Source organism: Pituophis catenifer, unplaced genomic scaffold (genome assembly GCF_029215685.1).
Source record: "Pituophis catenifer annectens isolate HBS135680 unplaced genomic scaffold, rPitCat1.0.hap2 SCAF_8, whole genome shotgun sequence".
Classification (NCBI taxonomy): Eukaryota; Metazoa; Chordata; class Lepidosauria; order Squamata; family Colubridae; genus Pituophis; species Pituophis catenifer.
The window spans coordinates 79,284,820-79,301,785 of record NW_027256888.1 but is presented as its reverse complement, the minus strand read 5'-3'; the positions used below and the strand labels follow the sequence as shown (position 1 = coordinate 79,301,785).

The 16,966-nt window shown below is 42.8% G+C and overlaps 1 protein-coding gene across 1 annotated transcript in view; it reads left to right on the top strand.

Moving 5' to 3' along the window:
- The window catches only part of CTNNA2 (catenin alpha 2), a 613,234-nt gene that overhangs the window by 161,893 nt on the left and 434,375 nt on the right, over positions 1 to 16,966 (top strand). Inside the window, exons 5-6 of the mRNA XM_070948152.1 lie at positions 10,808 to 10,927; positions 13,218 to 13,484. Coding sequence (XP_070804253.1) covers positions 10,808 to 10,927; positions 13,218 to 13,484 — 387 coding nt within the window. The remainder of the gene's footprint in view (positions 1 to 10,807; positions 10,928 to 13,217; positions 13,485 to 16,966) is intronic.

Genomic DNA, 16,966 nt, shown 5'->3' with positions numbered 1-16,966 from the left:
TAAGTGAAATATTAAATAGTGGTGGGAAACCAGCAGGGGTGGGTTCTAAATTTTTTTTACTATCGGTTCTGTGGGCGTGGCTTATTTTGTGGGTGTGGCTTGGAGGTCATGTGACTAGATGGGCGTGGCTAGGTGGTCAGAGTCATTTCTGGAAGGTCCTCGCACTTACGATCAGTCCTCGCACTTACGACCCGACTCATTTGTTTGCTTTTAACACTGATCAGCTGTCGGACGGCCCTTTGAAGCCCCGCGGCAAGAGTTTAAACAGTTTTTTTCCCTCTAGTCGTCAGCTGGGACTCAGGAGGCAGCAATAGATTGGGGGTGGGACCAAATAAAAGGTAAGAATAACGTGGGGGGCTGGGAGGGCGGGGAGGGGAGAACCGGTTCGGTGACGTCATATCGTCACCGCTACCGGCTCGGCAGAACCGGACCGAACCGGGAGGAACCCACCACTGGAAACCAGCTACAAACGTTACTAGGGAGAAGCAGGTTATCTGGATTCTTTTTATTCGGGGTCCAAGCCCGGTGAAGGGACATGGATTATATTTGTTTCAAATGTTCTTTAGCTTAAAGTTAATTAGTAATTAATCAGGATGTGGCAGCATCTTTTACGACTATCGTATTTTATTATAAGGCATAAGCTTTTAACAAGGAAAAGGTGCTACCAAACTCCTGATTTTATGCCACCGTGGACTAACTCAGCTCTCCTCTTATAATATCTGCAACACGAAGTCCTTAATTGGCAATGATATGTGAAGGCTATTCCCTAACGGTATGCAAAGCATTTTTGCAATGAAATTACATTAACATATTGCTGAGGCTAAGAGAGATTGAATTATCTACAGAACAAACATGTACATACTACTCTGAAGTAAGTTGTCCTCTGGGCATCGTCAATTGGTTCCATAGTTGCTTCTAGAAGCTTTGGCTCTAAACAAAGGCAGTGGGAAGACTTATACGCAGGTAGTCCTCAACTTACAATGGTTCATTTAGTGACGGCACTGAAAAAAGTGACGTAGGAGTGTTTTTCACACTTATGATTCTTCCATCATGCCTGTGGTCATGTGATCAAAATTCAGATGCGTGGCAATTGCCTCATAGTTATGACGGCCTCAGTGTCCCTGTGTCCCGGCGACCTTCTGATGAGCAAAATCAATAGGGAAGCCTGATTTCACCATGTGACTAAATTAATCATTGGAATCAGTGGTGGGTTGCCCCCCGATTCGGACTGGTTTGAAAGAACCGGTAGTAAAACCGGCAGGAGGTTCCACCCACCGTCATGGATGTTGTTATAGGTGATCTGTGCATGCGCGGAAGCTTTTGCACATGCGCAGAAGCTCGGCGCGTGCACAATCCCATTGTAGTAAAGGTAAGTAGAACCCAACCCTGATTGAAATGATTCAGTTAACAACGGTGGCAAGAAAAGTCATAAAATGGGGCAAAACTTGCTTAACAAATGTTTCCCTGAGCAACATAAATCTTGGGCTCAATGGGGGCCGTAAGTCGAGGACTACCTGCACTGCTTCACAGTGCATTTCCAGCCCTCTCTAAGCGGTTTACAGAGTCTGCCTTTTGCCCCCAAACAATCTGGGTCCTCGTTTTACCGACCTTGGAAGGATGGAAGGCTGAGTCAGCCTTGAGCCGGTTGAGAATCGAACTCCTGACAATCGGCAGAATTAGCCTGCAATACTGCATTCTAACCCAGGGGTGAAATCCAGCAGGTTCTGACAGGTTCTGGAGAACCGGTAACAGAAATTTTTAGTAGTTCAGAGAACCGGCAAATACCACCTCTGGCTGGCCCCAGAGTGGGGAGGGACTGGAGATTTTGCAGTCTCCTTCCCCTGCCACGCCCACCAAGCCACGCCCACCAAGCCACGCCCACAGAACCGGTAGTAAAAAAAAAAAATAGGATTTCACCACTGTTCTAGCCACTGCACCACCAGGGCTCTTAAACAGCCAGCAATGCAGGTTTGTATGTTGCTCCTATCCATTGACCGGCCTTAACAGTAGCAGCCGTGAGAGGGATCTAGGGATCCAGTAGATCACCACTTCAGTGTGTGCTGCAGCTGCCAAAAAAAACGCGATTTCAATCCTAGGCTGCATCAACAGAGGGATGGTTTCAAGATCACGTGATAGTACCGCTTTATACTGCACTGGGGAGACCCCAGTTGGAATACTGAGTCAGAGTTTTGTCCCCACAATACAAAAAAGATGTTGACTCTAGAGAAAGTGCAGAGAAGAACAAGAAAGAAGATAAGAGGCCTTGAGGCTAAACCATACAATGAACAATTGAGGGAACTAGGTAACTAGGTGTCAAACTTGATTTCATTGAGGGCCACATCAGGGTTGTGCTTGACTTGGGGGGAGTCGGGGGTGTGGCTGGGATGGGTGTGGCCAGGGTGGGCGTGGCCAGCTCGACGTCACTTGTCAAGGCACCGTTTTCAGCCGTGATGGCCTCCTGCAGCCTTCTGCCAGTGAAAATTGAGCTCGGGGAAGCCGTGTACGGGCCAGATCTACAGTAATGGCCAAAATTGTGGAAACTTTTTGGGCAAAGTGTATTTTCTAAAACTAGCTAATAACACCACTTTTTTTTTTTTTTTGCAGTAGTACCATAAAGTTAGATATCAATGGAAAGATAATTTAATCAAGAATATAATGCAATTGTCAAGTTTCCGAAAGATGCCCTAATTAATTCATGAGCCATGATCCAAACTTCAAAGGAAATATAGTCATTTATTAGGAGCAACATTTCGGCAATACTGGGATGCAGTTAGGACTGATCCTCCGTAGATTTACGTTCTCCTATGACCCTGTCTCTCCCCTCCTCTCTGGCCATGTCATAAATCACATTCTCCAATTAACCACTTTGGCTGGCTGTGAAACCTAACACCCTCCTTCTGATTGCGGTCAGGAAGAATGTATGGAATTCACTTCAGTTCTCCTCCCTCCTGCTCATGGCAACTTGAAAGCTTTGCAAGTTGACAACAATAGTTTTTAGGAAGGATTTGCTATTAGAAGAGCAGTTACAGTATAAAGAAGAAAAGTGAAACATGTAGAAAAAACGATAGACAAAAATGATCCCTATGTCAGTTAATCCTTAGTTGGGTAACCTTTAGCATGAATGACGGCCTTACAACATCTTCCCATGGAGTGAACCAAGTCTTTGAGTTCTGTAGCTGTTATCATGTGAAACCAAGATGGAATGATGGCTTCTATTAACTGGGTTTTATTGCTGGGTCGCTTCTGACTAACCAGTTTCTTTCATCGGCTCCATAGATTTTCCATTGGGTGAAGGTCTGGGCTATTCCCAGGCCATTCCAGCAGTGGAATAGGATTATCTTGAAACTCCCCCCAAAAAGTGGTGTTATTAGCTATCAAGCCTCAAAAATACACTTTTCCCAAAAGGTTTCCACAATTTTGGCCACTACTTTAAGCACCCTGTGGCCACATCTAGCTCCTGGGCCTTGCGTTTGATACCCCTGGTCTAGCCTAACAAACAGAAGGATTAAGGGTAAGACAATTACTGTTTTCTAGTACCTGAAGGGCTGTCACAAGAGAAGAGGGGTTGAACTATTTTCCCAAAGCGCCTGAGAGCAGAACAAGAAGCAACCAGTGAAAGAGCATTAAGAAGGGATCCAATTTGGAACTAAGAAGAAATTTCTGGACAGTGAGAATAATTAATCCATGGAACGGCTTATCTCTGGAAGTTATGGGCACTCTATCACTGGAGGTGTCTATGGAGATTCTCAGTCGTCCAGGTCATGGTTGTCCCAAAAGTGCTTTTTCAAGAGGCAACTGAACTTTCTGGTTTTTCTTTGAAGAAGTTTCGCTTCTCATCCAAGAAGCTTCTTCAGCTCAGAGCTCAGAGCTGAAGGAGCTTCTTGGATGAGAAGCGAAACGTCTTCAAACAAAAAACAGAAAGTCCAGTTGCTTCTTGAAAAAGTGTTGTGGCTCTGACCCCCGAGCCCGTCTTATCGGAGGAAGAAGGCTCTGAAAGGGAAGGAGAGGAGTTGGCCAGGCCTCCCTCTCCAGGACCCTCCTCTCTGGCAATGCCTTAGGTGTCTCCCAACAGAGCAGAGATTGGCCAGGAGCCAGGTATCCCCACGCAGGCGCAGGCGGACAGTGATGGGGATGAGTCTTGGCTGGATCCACACCAGCGTCGCAGAGATAAGAGCAACAGAAGAGGAGGCGTGCCAGAGATTAGGCTGAGTCACTGGACCACACCCCACAGGGTATAAAAGGGAGCGTGGTGGCCAGTCAAACCTTGTGACGAACAAAGCTGAAAGCTTCCACTCCATTCTGCATTGCCGGACTTTTGCTATAGGCTTTGCTGGACTATATTTGTGAACTGGACTTAATTAACTCTGTAATTATTGAACATTTTACTTTAATGTACCAGAAGCGGAGAGAAGTTATCTCTTCCCTTCATAAGTAATAAACTCTTGGCAGGCAGCCACTAGGTTGCTGCCAAGTTCCGTTATCAAAAGGATAAGGATTTTGTCGGCTGGTTTGGTTTTTAACGCTTGGACATCTGTTGGGGTGTGTGTGTGTGTGTGTGTGTGTGTGTGTGTGTGTGTGGGACGGGGACAGAACAAAAAGCACCTTTGGGGCATTCATCACTGGAGGTTTTCAAGGGGAGAGTGGACAGCCAGAATGGCAAAGGGGGTCCTGCTTGAGCAAGGAGGTGGAGTAGAAGACCTCTAAGGTCCCTTCCAAGCCAGTTATTCTATGTGCTAAGATTTGACTTAAGAAAAGCAAACAAAAATTTGCCTAAAACCATTGTACTAAAACTGACTTACAGCAACTTCACAGCCGTCGTTGAAAAGATACAAAATCTGTTCTCATTACTGCCATTTGGGCACAACAATGCTTGAATGTTTGTAGAAGATGCTATAAGTTACTCGAGGGGAAATGATAAAATTTATTCATTCATGAGCCTAACAAGCATTTTACTCATTTATAACATCGTGAGGACATAATGTACCTAAATGAATAACTGATAACTTTTCTCATCTATCACCAGCTCCTGTTTATGAGAATCTTCAGGCTGGCATATTCTGAAATTGCGTAGTTGCAATAGAGGAAAACAATTTTTTTTCCCCCAAATAGAAAAACAAATGATACAAACAAACCCGCTAATACCTCACATTTTAACGTTCAGATTATAGTGACGGTTTTATATTAAAATTAATTTCCAAGTGCAATCCATTCTTCTTCTTTTTTTAATCTACTGTTAATTGTTCCCCAACTGAATTCTAGCTTATGATTCTCATTTCATCTGTAAACTGCTTATAAACAGTAATTCACAATTATTTGATCTGTTGATTCAATATTGCTGCAGGGGTAGAGCTGAGAGCAGACTTGATTCTAAAACATTAATGCTGTTCAATTAGTTACATTCTGTAATTCCCCATGAATTACAAGCACTGTTAGTTTTCTAACATTAGCTTTAGCGCTTAAAACAGGCAGACTGCTTGTAAAATCTTATAACAGCATGAGATGATGAAAAGTATTTTTTCATTGGTGTTTGCTGACCAACCCAGGAACTTTTCTGGTTAAAATTAAATCCTTAAAAAAAAATCTTGACTTGCTCACTATTAACTGCACCAGTCTTCCAATTACAAGCATGTTTTAGATATTTTCCAAATTCAATTTACCCTCATGCAACCCAATCTGTTTTGCATTCTGGTAAAATGCAATAATAAAACACTTCCATATTTCTGTTGAAGAAATACAATTGCCTTGGTACCAACTGAAAAAAATATTGGAACAATTTTATGGTCTTGTTCAATATTGACAGAAAAATGCAGAGCACTAATATTGGAGCAATATTCCCTGAGAAAACCATTGCAAATCCTAGCTCCTATCGAGAGGATCTCCTGAGGATTAGTATTTATTTATTCTGGTGTTTTAAAATATTAAACATTTTTATCTGTTGATTCAGGCTGAGGGTATCTTAAACCACTGTACATATAGCTGTGGCCGTTGCGTTATAAGTTTGGCTGTGGATAGTTTTCCGTGGGAAGACATTACTGTCCTGCGGTGATCCATTACCTTTCGGCTTAATTACAACTAATTGTATAATAATCAATTGGTTTGATTGTGTTGCTGTTGCCGTGGGTGCATTTTATGGTTCTTATATTGTGGATTTTAATGTTGCGAGCCACTTGGAGTCAGCTGTGCCTGAGTTAGTGTCCGTACAAATGTGTTTAATAAAATAATAAAGAAATAAATTGGAAACAAGATTCTTCATAGAAATTTTTAAAAAACTCCTTCTGTTTGCTTCTCATGCCAACTTGGGATCAGGCCTGAGACAAGGGTCTCATCTCCTCCCACCGAATAACTTTGGATCTCTCCCACAGATTTCAGTAAATCATTTAGATGTCTTCCAACCATCTCAGGGGCACGGTGGCTCAGTGGCTAAGATCCTGAGCTTGTCAATCGAAAGGTCGGCAGTTCAGCGGTTCGAATCCCTAGGGCCGCGTAACGGGGTGAGCTCCCATTACTTGTCCCAGCTTCTGCCAACCTAGCAGTTCGAAAGCAGGTAAAAAAAATGCAAGTAGACAAATAGGGACCACCTTTGGTGGGAAGGGAACAGCGTTCCATGCGCCTTTAGCGTTTAGTCATGCTGGCCACATGACCACGGAGACGTCTTTGGACAGCGCTGGCTCTTTGGCTTTGAAACGGAGATGAGCACCGCCCCCTAGAGTCAGGAACGACTAGCACATATGTGCGAGGGGAACCTTTTCCTTTACCTTTTACCAACCATCTCATAATCACCATTCCAGAAATGATTGGATTGATGTGCCAGGAATCCAGTGGTCTGAGGGTTAGGGTTGGTACTACCAGGAAAGCTCGTATTTTAATGACTTCAAAAGGCATTTGGATTGAACCAGCGGAGTAAATCACTGTCTGTCTTTTTAGGATGAACTATTTGTTGTAGACCAAGGACTTAGAATAAAATAATAATTTTATTGTCACTTTGAATATTCAGAGAGACAACATAGTCTAGTTCGGATGTATACATGTACATGGCGAGAAAAAAACAAATCTTGCAAGTTTACCAGACGGATGTCATAGGGAACAAAGCTGGTAGTCCTGCTAGAAATACTTTGAAACCCAGGGGGGAGCAACAGAAACAGACCATGAAGTGGGTGTATGGGGGTCTCTAACAAAGCTTCGAGCTCTTACATAGCGCTTATAACCAGTATCCTGAATAACGGGAAGCGAGCTTCCTATAATCTCCACTGTCCTCACCACTCTCTGTATGGGCTTTCTATCTGAGGCACTGCTGCCACCAAACCAAACAGTGATGCAGTTTGTTGAAACACTCTCAATCTGTAAAAAGTGGCCAGTACAGGAGAAAGATGTGCTCTCCGCATCCAACACAGGAAATGCAGATGCTGGTTGGCACGCTTCATTAAGGATGATGTAAGAAGAGACTAAGGATGACGTGGGACTGCTTGAAAAACGTGGAGATTCAGATTCATGGAGATCTTAGTGGTCATATAGTCCGGCTTATTGCTCATTGTGGGACAGAAAGTCATGATAACCATGTCCTCTTTATAATAGCACTTAGACTTATATACTGCTTCACAGTGCTTTACAACAGTCTCTGAGGAGTTTACAGGGTCAGCCTCTGGCCCCCAACAATCTGGCTCCTCATTTGACCCACCTCGGAAGGACGGAAGGCTGAGTCAACCTGGAGCCGGTCAGGATCGAACTCCTGGCAGTGGGCAGAGTTAACCTGCAATACTGCATTCAAACCACTGTGTCTCCACAACATAATGATAGGAGGAGGCTAGCTATCTTGGAAAAATGGCAACGTGTGATTAATGAATTACCTACCTACCATGCCACAAAGATAAATCAGAGATAAATACCAATTCCCCAGGAATTCTACTGGGTGAAACCGTGTCTTAACAAATTACTTTGTTTTTCAGCATCGTTTATATTATTATTTGCTAGTGAATCTTGGAGAAATCTCTGGGCACGATGCATCAAAACGAAGGAAGTAAAACGTTCTCATCTTCAAAAAAAATGGGAAAATGGAAAATCCAGGGAGTTTTGGGCCCTGTTGTCATTGCTATCTGGAAACATTCTTGAATAGTTTGCAAAGTGATAGCCGTAAGCACAAGAAAACAACAGGTTAAGTAGCATAACTTAATCTGATTTGTCAAGACATCATGGCAGGCTAAATTCCTTCCTTCCTTCCTTCCCTCCCTCCCTCCCTCCCTCCCTCTCTCTCTCTCTCCCCCTCCCTTCCTCTCTCTCTCCCTCCCTTGTTTATTTTCCTTCCTCCTTCCTTCCCTCCTTTGTTTAATTATTTTCCCTTCTTCCTTCCTTCCTTCCTTCCTTCCTTCCTTCCTTCCTTCCTTCCTTCCTTCCTTCCTTCCTCCCTCCCTCCCTCCCCCCCCTCCCTCCCTTGTTTATTTTCCTTCCTCCTTCCTTCCTTCGCTTAATTATTTTTTTCCTTCCTTCCTTCCTTCCTTAATTCCTACCTTCCTTCCTACCTTTCCTCCCTCCCTCCCTCCCTCCTTCCTTCCTTCCTCCCTCCCTCCCTCCCTCCCTCCCTTCCTTCCAAGATCCTGTTTAATGTACTGGCTAAGGCACCAAGCCAGTAACTAGGAGATTGAGGAAGGCAGTGCCAAACCCTTTCCTAAAAATATTGCCTAAAAAGCTGCAAGGACCCGTCCAGGCAGATGCCAGGAGTCAGCAGTCACTGAAATCTATCCATCTGTCTGATTGTGGGAATAGTGTACCATAGACCATTTTCGTGACCATTTTCGCTTACCGTTCCGTATCACACACAAACAATAAATGCTTGAAGTTGAGCTGACCTCAGCTCTTGTTGAGTAGGTGCCATTGGCTTGACAGGACCTTCTTCATGATCTTCAGCTGCCTTCTTTAGACTACCGTCATGGTGCTTCCATCCCAATACTAAACTAAATACTAAAAACTAGTACTAAACAACTGTGTTGGTTCTCTAGGTCATATAATATATGTGGGTATATGCATATTTTTTTTATTTATTTTGTCATGTTCATGTCGTGTATATTCATGACCAATTTATGATCTCTTCCAGCGCTGACATGAATGAGAGAGGGAGAAGCTTTGTTTTAATGCTGAGATGAACTTTTACCTAGTTTCCTGCTCTTTAGTAGATAGCGTTACCTGGATGACAGAGGGAGGGGGGAATTCCTGTGAATAGAAAGTGCTTGGGACGGAGAGATGGATCTGCATGATGGCCAATGAGACATTGGGGTTGAAAAACGGAAAGGGAGGGGTTTCGAAGGAGGGGCCAGTTTTGGCTGCACAAGAGTTCAGGGATGACGTTATTTCTATTCTTAAATAAAGAAAACATTCATTAGAGACTTTGCGTTTGAGAATGAAGTTTATTTAAGATAGCAACGAAACCTGACAGAGGTATATGGACCCTTTTGAGAGCTGCATGCAACGAAATATCATTTTAATGTATGCCGATTAGTGTCCGCTCAAAGTGACAATAAAGTTATTCTAAGTTCTAACCATATCTAACACTGTTTAGATTTTGGGGTTCAGTAAGGTGACTCAACTTTTATTCCTTTTCTGTAATGGATTTGAGGATCTTTAAATGGGATCCCAGAATAATGTTATTTTAGACCAGGCTTCTTCAAACTTGGCAGCTTTATGACTTGTGGACTTCAACTCCCAGAATTCTCCAGCCAGCATAGCTGGCTGGAGAATTCTGGGAGTTGAAGTCCACAAGTCTTAAAGCTGCCAAGTTTGAGGACCCCTGTTTTAGACAGTCTTCTTATAGAAACACGGCACCCAGGGACACCGGACTCCCCAAATATTTTATCTTCAACTTTCATTGCAATGCATTTGCGTTATTTTACGAAATGAGACGAGCCCCTGTTCCTCCCACGCACAGCAATGTTTCCCTCTCAGATTGCAGACAGATTGCAATTGGCATTTTAATTGCTGTATTATTGCCAGCTTTTGATATATATCGCCCTGAGATATATTTTGCTGTGACAGTTAATCATTACCTTTTTTTTTTTTTTTTTTACACTAATAATATCAAGAGTTGCTTTTCTTTTGAAACGGAAGGTTGAAGAAAGTTGGGTAGATAGTTTTGCCTGCCTGTCATTTAACATCTTTTTTTTAAGGGAGAAAATACATTTGAAGCAAGGGGTAAAAACACTCATGCCAAAAATTAAAGGTTAATAATAGTTTCTTTATTTTCCTGCGGGAACTTTATTTTGAGCTGCTTCAGTTGTAGATTCCGTTGCTAGAAATGGATAGGAAACCATTGCATAGCTGAGGTAGCTTGTCTTGCTTGCTTGTCTTTGCAATGTCCACATTATAAAACACATATAACTTGAATACACTTTGTGGTAGGGACTCCTGCTGATACTTCAAAGAGCTACAAAAAACAGATTAATTTATTTTTCACATGGAAACCACCCTATATATCTACTACTGTCATTGAAATGAAAAAAAGAAAGTCAAGAGTATTGGAACTAATTTGCAATCTCCCAGTGTTTGAGATAGTGATTTCTCACTATAGCCTTGCAATGAATGATTAAAATAAGAATAAGAATGACAGAGTTGGAAGGGACCTTGGAGGTCATCTAGTCCAACCCCCTGCTCAGGCAGGAAACCCTACATCATTTCCAACCCTGTTACTGTTGTTGTTGTTGTTGTTGTTGTTGTTGTTGTTGTTGTTGTTGTTGTTATTATTATTATTATTATTATTATTATTATTATTATTATTATTATTAAATCATAGACTGCACTCTCAACTTTCTATCTTCCTCTCCAGGTAGAGGAAGCGTTAGAAGCCGTGAAGAATGCCACCAACGAACAAGACCTTGCAAACCGCTTCAAAGAATTTGGAAAGGAGATGGTGAAACTTAATTACGTAGCTGCTAGAAGACAACAGGTGGGCGTACAGAAAGGGGCATCCTACATAATCTGTAGAATGACCCCGGGTTTCCTCAGTTCCCCCAGACATTTGGATATGTGCTTAAAGCAGCCCTGTTTTGATGTGGTGGTGGTGGTGGTGGTATTATTATTATTATTATTATTATTATTATTATTATTATTATTATTATTATTATTATTATTATTATTATTATGAAGTTTTATTTACCCAGGGGACAATGGGTTATTGTTTTAATTGTTGATCTTTGTAGGCTGCCCAGAATCCCTGTTGTGAGATTGGATCAATATAATGTCAGAGTTTGTTGCAAAAATCAAGCACACACAGGCAGATTGATGCAGTAGGATTCATTAACTTCTTTATATACATAATAATGCATGAAGATAAATGTACAATACCAATATAGATTCTTCTTCAACGTAGTAGCAGTTACAAGCAAAACACAAGGCAGGAGAGAACAGTTAGTTTCATTTCAGCAGAGGAGACTAGTTTCAGTTTCTCTGCACAGACTCAGAAGCTGCAGACTAAGACACGCCCTGGCTCCAGACAGTCTCAGCTCCTAAACAGCCCTCATTGGCTGACAGTTGCTATGCCTATACATTGGCTGACCTTGTTACCATGTCCTATTCCAGTTGATGAATATACTCTGACATAAGACAGACAGACAAAAAAATAGATAGATAGATAGATAGATAGATAGATAGATAGATAGATAGATAGATAGATAGGAGAAGAGAGGAGGGAAGGGAGGGGAGGGGAGAGGAGAGGAGAGGAGAGGAGAGGAGAGAAGAGAAGAGAAGAGAAGAGAAGAGAAGAGAAGAGAAGAGAAGAGAAGAGAAGAGAAGAGAAACAGATAGACAGACAGTATTGTTTAGGGATGATAGATGATCCTTGAGCCACTTTCCCTGCTGTACATTGCTTAAGAGTTGGAACAGAGTTAACTCACCTTCCTCGTTACTTATCTTTTTCATTCCAGGTGGCATGTATACCTTTGTATTTCGAGATATCTGAGCATCTTTATCCACCTTTTTAGGTCTGGTTCATCCATGATAGATGGAGAAGTTTGGAAGGGCTCGGAGGCTCCCTTGTACTTATGGATAACAATTGGCTTCTCTGCCGAGGCACTGATTTAATAGATATTATATAGACTCTATGTGTGATTGAGTGCATTTTTCATTTTTCATTTTCTAGAATTCTAGAATTCTTTATTGGCCAAGTATGATTGGACACACAAGAAATTTGTCTTTGGTGCATAAGCTCTCAGTGTACATAAAAAATACCTTCATCATGAATCATAAGATACAACACTTAGTGATAGTCATAGGATACTAAATAAGCAATCAACATAAATCATACTAGGAAACTAAATAAAACAATATAAATCGTAAAGATGCAAGCAACCAAATTATAGTCATAAGTAGAAAAGAAGTTAGGTAATAGGAAGGATGAGAAGAAGAATAGTAATACAGTCTTAGTAAATAGTTTGACAGTGTTGTGGGAATTAGTTGTTAAGCAGAGTGATGGCATTCGGGAAAAACCTGTCCGTGTGTCTTGTTGTTCTGGTATGCAGAGCCTATAGCCGTGATGGTGAATCTATGGCACATGTGCCACAGGTGGCATGCGGAGCCGTATCGGTGGGCCCGTGAACTCAGCTACGGCATGCATGCATATGCCAGCCAGTTGATTTTCGGGCCTTCTGGGCCCACCGGAAGTAGGGAAACAGGCTGTTTCCTGCCTCCGGAGGGCCTGGTGGGGGGGAGGCCCATTTTTTTGCTCTCCCCAGGAGTCTGGGGAGGGTGAAAAGGGCCTTCCCCATCCCCCAGAGGCCCTCTGGAGACGGGAAATGGCCTGTTTGCCGACTTCCGGTGGGACCGGAAGGCCCGTTATTTGCTCTCCCCAGGCTCCAGAGCTTCTCTAGGAGCCTGAGGAGGGTGAAAACGGCCTTCCCCACCCCCGCTACTGGGCCCACCGTGCCATCGTGGGCCAAAAGCGGTGGGAGCGCAGGGAACGGGGTGCATAGAATTAATGGGTGTGGGCACAGACGCGTGCGACCCCCCCCCTGCACTCCCATCGCTTTTGGCACGCGATGGCAAAAAGGTTAGCCATCACTGCCCTATGGCGTGATTTTGAGGGTAGAAGTTGAAACAGTTTATGTCCAGGATGTGAGGGGTCTAGATATTTTCACACCCCTCTTTTTGACTCTGTGCAGTGTACAGGAGGCCCTCAATGGGAGGCAGGTTGGTAGCCCTTGTTGTTGTTGTTTTCATTTTTCTGTTGCTCTTTCAAACAGGAGCTAAAGGATCCCCACTGTAGAGATGAAATGGCTGCAGCTCGTGGTGCCTTGAAGAAAAATGCAACAATGCTCTACACTGCTTCACAAGCTTTCCTCCGCCACCCGGACGTCGCAGCCACCAGAGCCAACAGGGATTATGTCTTCAAACAAGTCCAGGAAGCCATTGCTGGAATTTCCAACGCAGCTCAGGCCACCTCGCCCACCGACGAGAACAAGGGCCACACTGGGATTGGGGAGCTCGCTGCAGCCCTGAATGAGTTTGATGTAAGTGTGACTTTCAGTTGAAGAGAACATTTGTAGCTCAGGGTTGAATTGTGCGGGGTCCTTGGTGCTCTCTCTGAGCTCTTGCTGCAGACATTCCATTACCAAACTAGGTAACACCGTCAGGGTTATTAGGGAGTGAGGTGTGCTCTCTGTTTAGATACTAGTGGCTTCTCCTGTCATCATGGGTGAGAATGTTTGTGTTGGTTCCTTGATTGGGATATGTCTATGGAGAGTCTCCGTCATCCAGGTCACGGTTGTCCCAAAGGTGCTTTTTCAAGAGGCAACTGGACTTCCTGTTTTTTCTGGAAGACATTTCGCTTCTCATCCAAGAAGTTTCTTCAGAGCTGATAGACTTTAATCAGAGCTGAAGAAGCTTCTTGGACGAGAAGCGAAATGTCTTCAAAGAAAAAAAAGAAAGTCCGGAGAAAGAAGGAAAGGAAAAGAGGAAGGGAAGGGAAGGGAAGGGAAGGGAAGGGAAGGAAAGGAAAGGAAAGGAAAGGAAAGGAAAGGAAAGGAAAGGAAAGGAAAGGAAAGGAAAGGAAAGGAAAGGAAAGGAAAGGAAAGGAAAGGAAAGGAAAGAAGGAAAATGTTTATGGAGATTCTCAATCATCCAGGTCCTGATTGTCCCAAAGGTGCTTTTTCAAGAGGCAACTGGATTTTCTTTTCTTTGAAGACGTTTCGCTTCTCATCCAAGGAGCTTCTTTAGCTCTTGATCGGGGTATTGCTTTCTGTGTGATTATTTGTCTGAATTGGTAGTTCTAGAGATAGTAGTTCTAGAGTTGGAATTACCAACTCAGTTTGTCTAGAGTTGGAACCAACAACACAAACAATTAAAAAGTAAACAACAACCTAATCAAGGAATCAGCAAGAAGAAAACAATGCTCCCACCAACCCCAAACTGAGAGCAAACCCCGCTCCCTTTTAAAACTGATGATGTTACCTAGTTGGGACATAAAATGTCTGCAAGGAAACAACTGAGATCAGAGACCACCAAGAACCCCACAGTAAGTGTCAATTTTTAAAATGAGAGAAAAAGGAAGACATCGTGTCTAGATATCTAACATCTTTAAATACCGTGTTACCTTTGGTCTCAAATAATACCGATAGTTTCTTAAATATTTCTTTTCACTTATATATTATTTCAAAAGCGATCTGCTCTTTTTTCTATCACAGAGGTTTCACACTGGCTAATAAGCACAAAACAAATGAATTAAAAAAAACCTGTTACAGTACTAGAATGTTTTTGGGGAAAAGTGAGAATATAATAGACAAAGATTAAATTCAGTAAACAAGCACATAAGGCAGAACAATCATTGATAATAACATAATAAAAAGCTTGGAAGAGTAGAATATATATTTTTTTCTTCTGGCTCTGAGAAGTTAGACAGAATATTCCTGGGCATAATGCACTCCTCATCAGTGACCAAATATCTTTCGTTAAACAAATTACTGCAATTACTGTAAGTTCAAATCTCACCAGGCTCAAGGTTGACTCAGCCTTCCATCCTTTCTAAGGTAGGTAAAATGAGGACCCAGTTTGTGGGGGCAATAAGCTGACTTTGTATAAATATACAAAAGTATGAAGGCTATTGCTTAACGCATTGTAAGCCGCCCTGAGTCTCCGGAGAAGGGCGGCATATAAATCAAATTAAAAAAAAAAAAAGGATGAAGCTGTGGCTAAAATCTTCGTTAAGCCGGCTCTTTCGGGCACAGGCAGATTGTCTGGTGCTCAGATAATTAATTTGGAAGCCAATAAAATAGCAAGAAACTTTTATGGTTTGGGAATTCAGTGAAATCACACTCCTGCAGCTAGATTTTCCACGAAATCATAGTAAGTCTGGCTTCCTAGTTTCAAGCTGTCATGGGGATGGATTGCCCAATTAAATCTAATTATGCTAATTGGATTAGAGAGCTGAATATAAATCCTTTACTTCGGCATTTCTTTTGTTTTAGTAGAAAGGATTAATGTGAGATGCTGCGATCTGTCCCGTAAATTCAGTTTTTCTCAACCGTGGCAACGTAAAGAAGTATGGACTTCAACTCCCAGAATTCCCTCGCCAGCCTTGCTGGGTGGTGAATTCTGGGAATTGAAGTCCATATCTCTTCAAGTGGGCAAGGTTAAGAAACACTGTCTAAGTCCATATAGAAAGCCAAAATATAATATTTGATAATGTGTCCTTTTCTGAATTTAGAGCAGAGGTCCCCAACCTTGGCAACTTTAAGCCTGGCGGACTTCAACTCCCAGCATTCCCCAGCCACTTTGGCAACAATAAAGTTGCCAAGGTTGGAGAACCTTGATTTAGAGAACATTCTTGATTTATTTACCTTTTTTTTTAAAAAAAAAAAACTTATGTAAGACCTGTTTCTAGGATATTAGTTAGATATGGAAGAATGTGGACCTTGTTTACTTTTACTTTTATTCAAAGAGAATTGCTACTTTGGTCATTAAACAAACTGTTGCAAGTCGAGGACTCTCTGTATTACGTATGCGGGATTTAATATTCTGTAATATTATTCCTGGTTTTTACCATCAAAAATTAGTCAACCGTCTTGACTTTAATTTGGGATTGTCCACGTAAAGGACATTTTATATATTAATTCCTCCCGGGGATTGTGATTCCTTGTACCCAATCCTCGTTTCTAAACAAACCACAAACGACAACCAGAATGAAGCTCCTTCCTCTCTCAAACAATCATCTCGAAAAAGGATTTAAAATCTGGTCAAAAGCGGCAGCATCTGCCCGCTTCCACAAAGCACTAAGGAGAGAGAGAAAGCTCTCAAGCAGGGCGAACACTAAAGAGGGAGCTGCAGAGACAAGGTCGCTTAGCGCACAGCAGGCCACAAAAGTTTCTGCGGGAATAAAAGGTTCACCACTGGAGTTCAGAGCAGGTGCCTCTTAGAGCCTGCTTGAATGCAGGCCAATTGCGTAGCTGCAGAATTGTGTTTTCCGCACTGAAAACGGAGGGCAACATTAAGGGAGGAAATGGCATTCCACTTTGAGCCGTTGGAACAGCAAAACAGCCCATTGTCCACGGTACGAAAAAAACCAAAACCCTAATGCACAGAATAAAGAACAGAGCCTTCTTCGTTTTTGTTGTAGCTGCTCCGATTACTTGTAGCTCCTTTCTAAATACAGGCAGTGGTGGGATTCAAATAATTTAATCCCTACGCACGGTCACTCAAGCACTCGTCACTTCCCGCCTGGACTACTGCAATGCTCTTTACATGGGGCTCCCCTTGGGGTGCACCCGGAGGCTACAGTTAGTCCAGAATGCGGCCGCGCGGGGGATTATGGGAGCGACGGGGCGCTCACATATGACACCTCTCCTGCGTGAGCTGCACTGGCTTCCTGTGGTCTTCCGGGTGCGCTTCAAGGTGTTGGTGACCACCTTTAAAGCGCTCCATGGCTTAGGGCCGGGTTATCTGCGAGACCGCCTTCTGCCACCAATAGCCTCCCACTGACTGGTTCGCTCGCACAGAG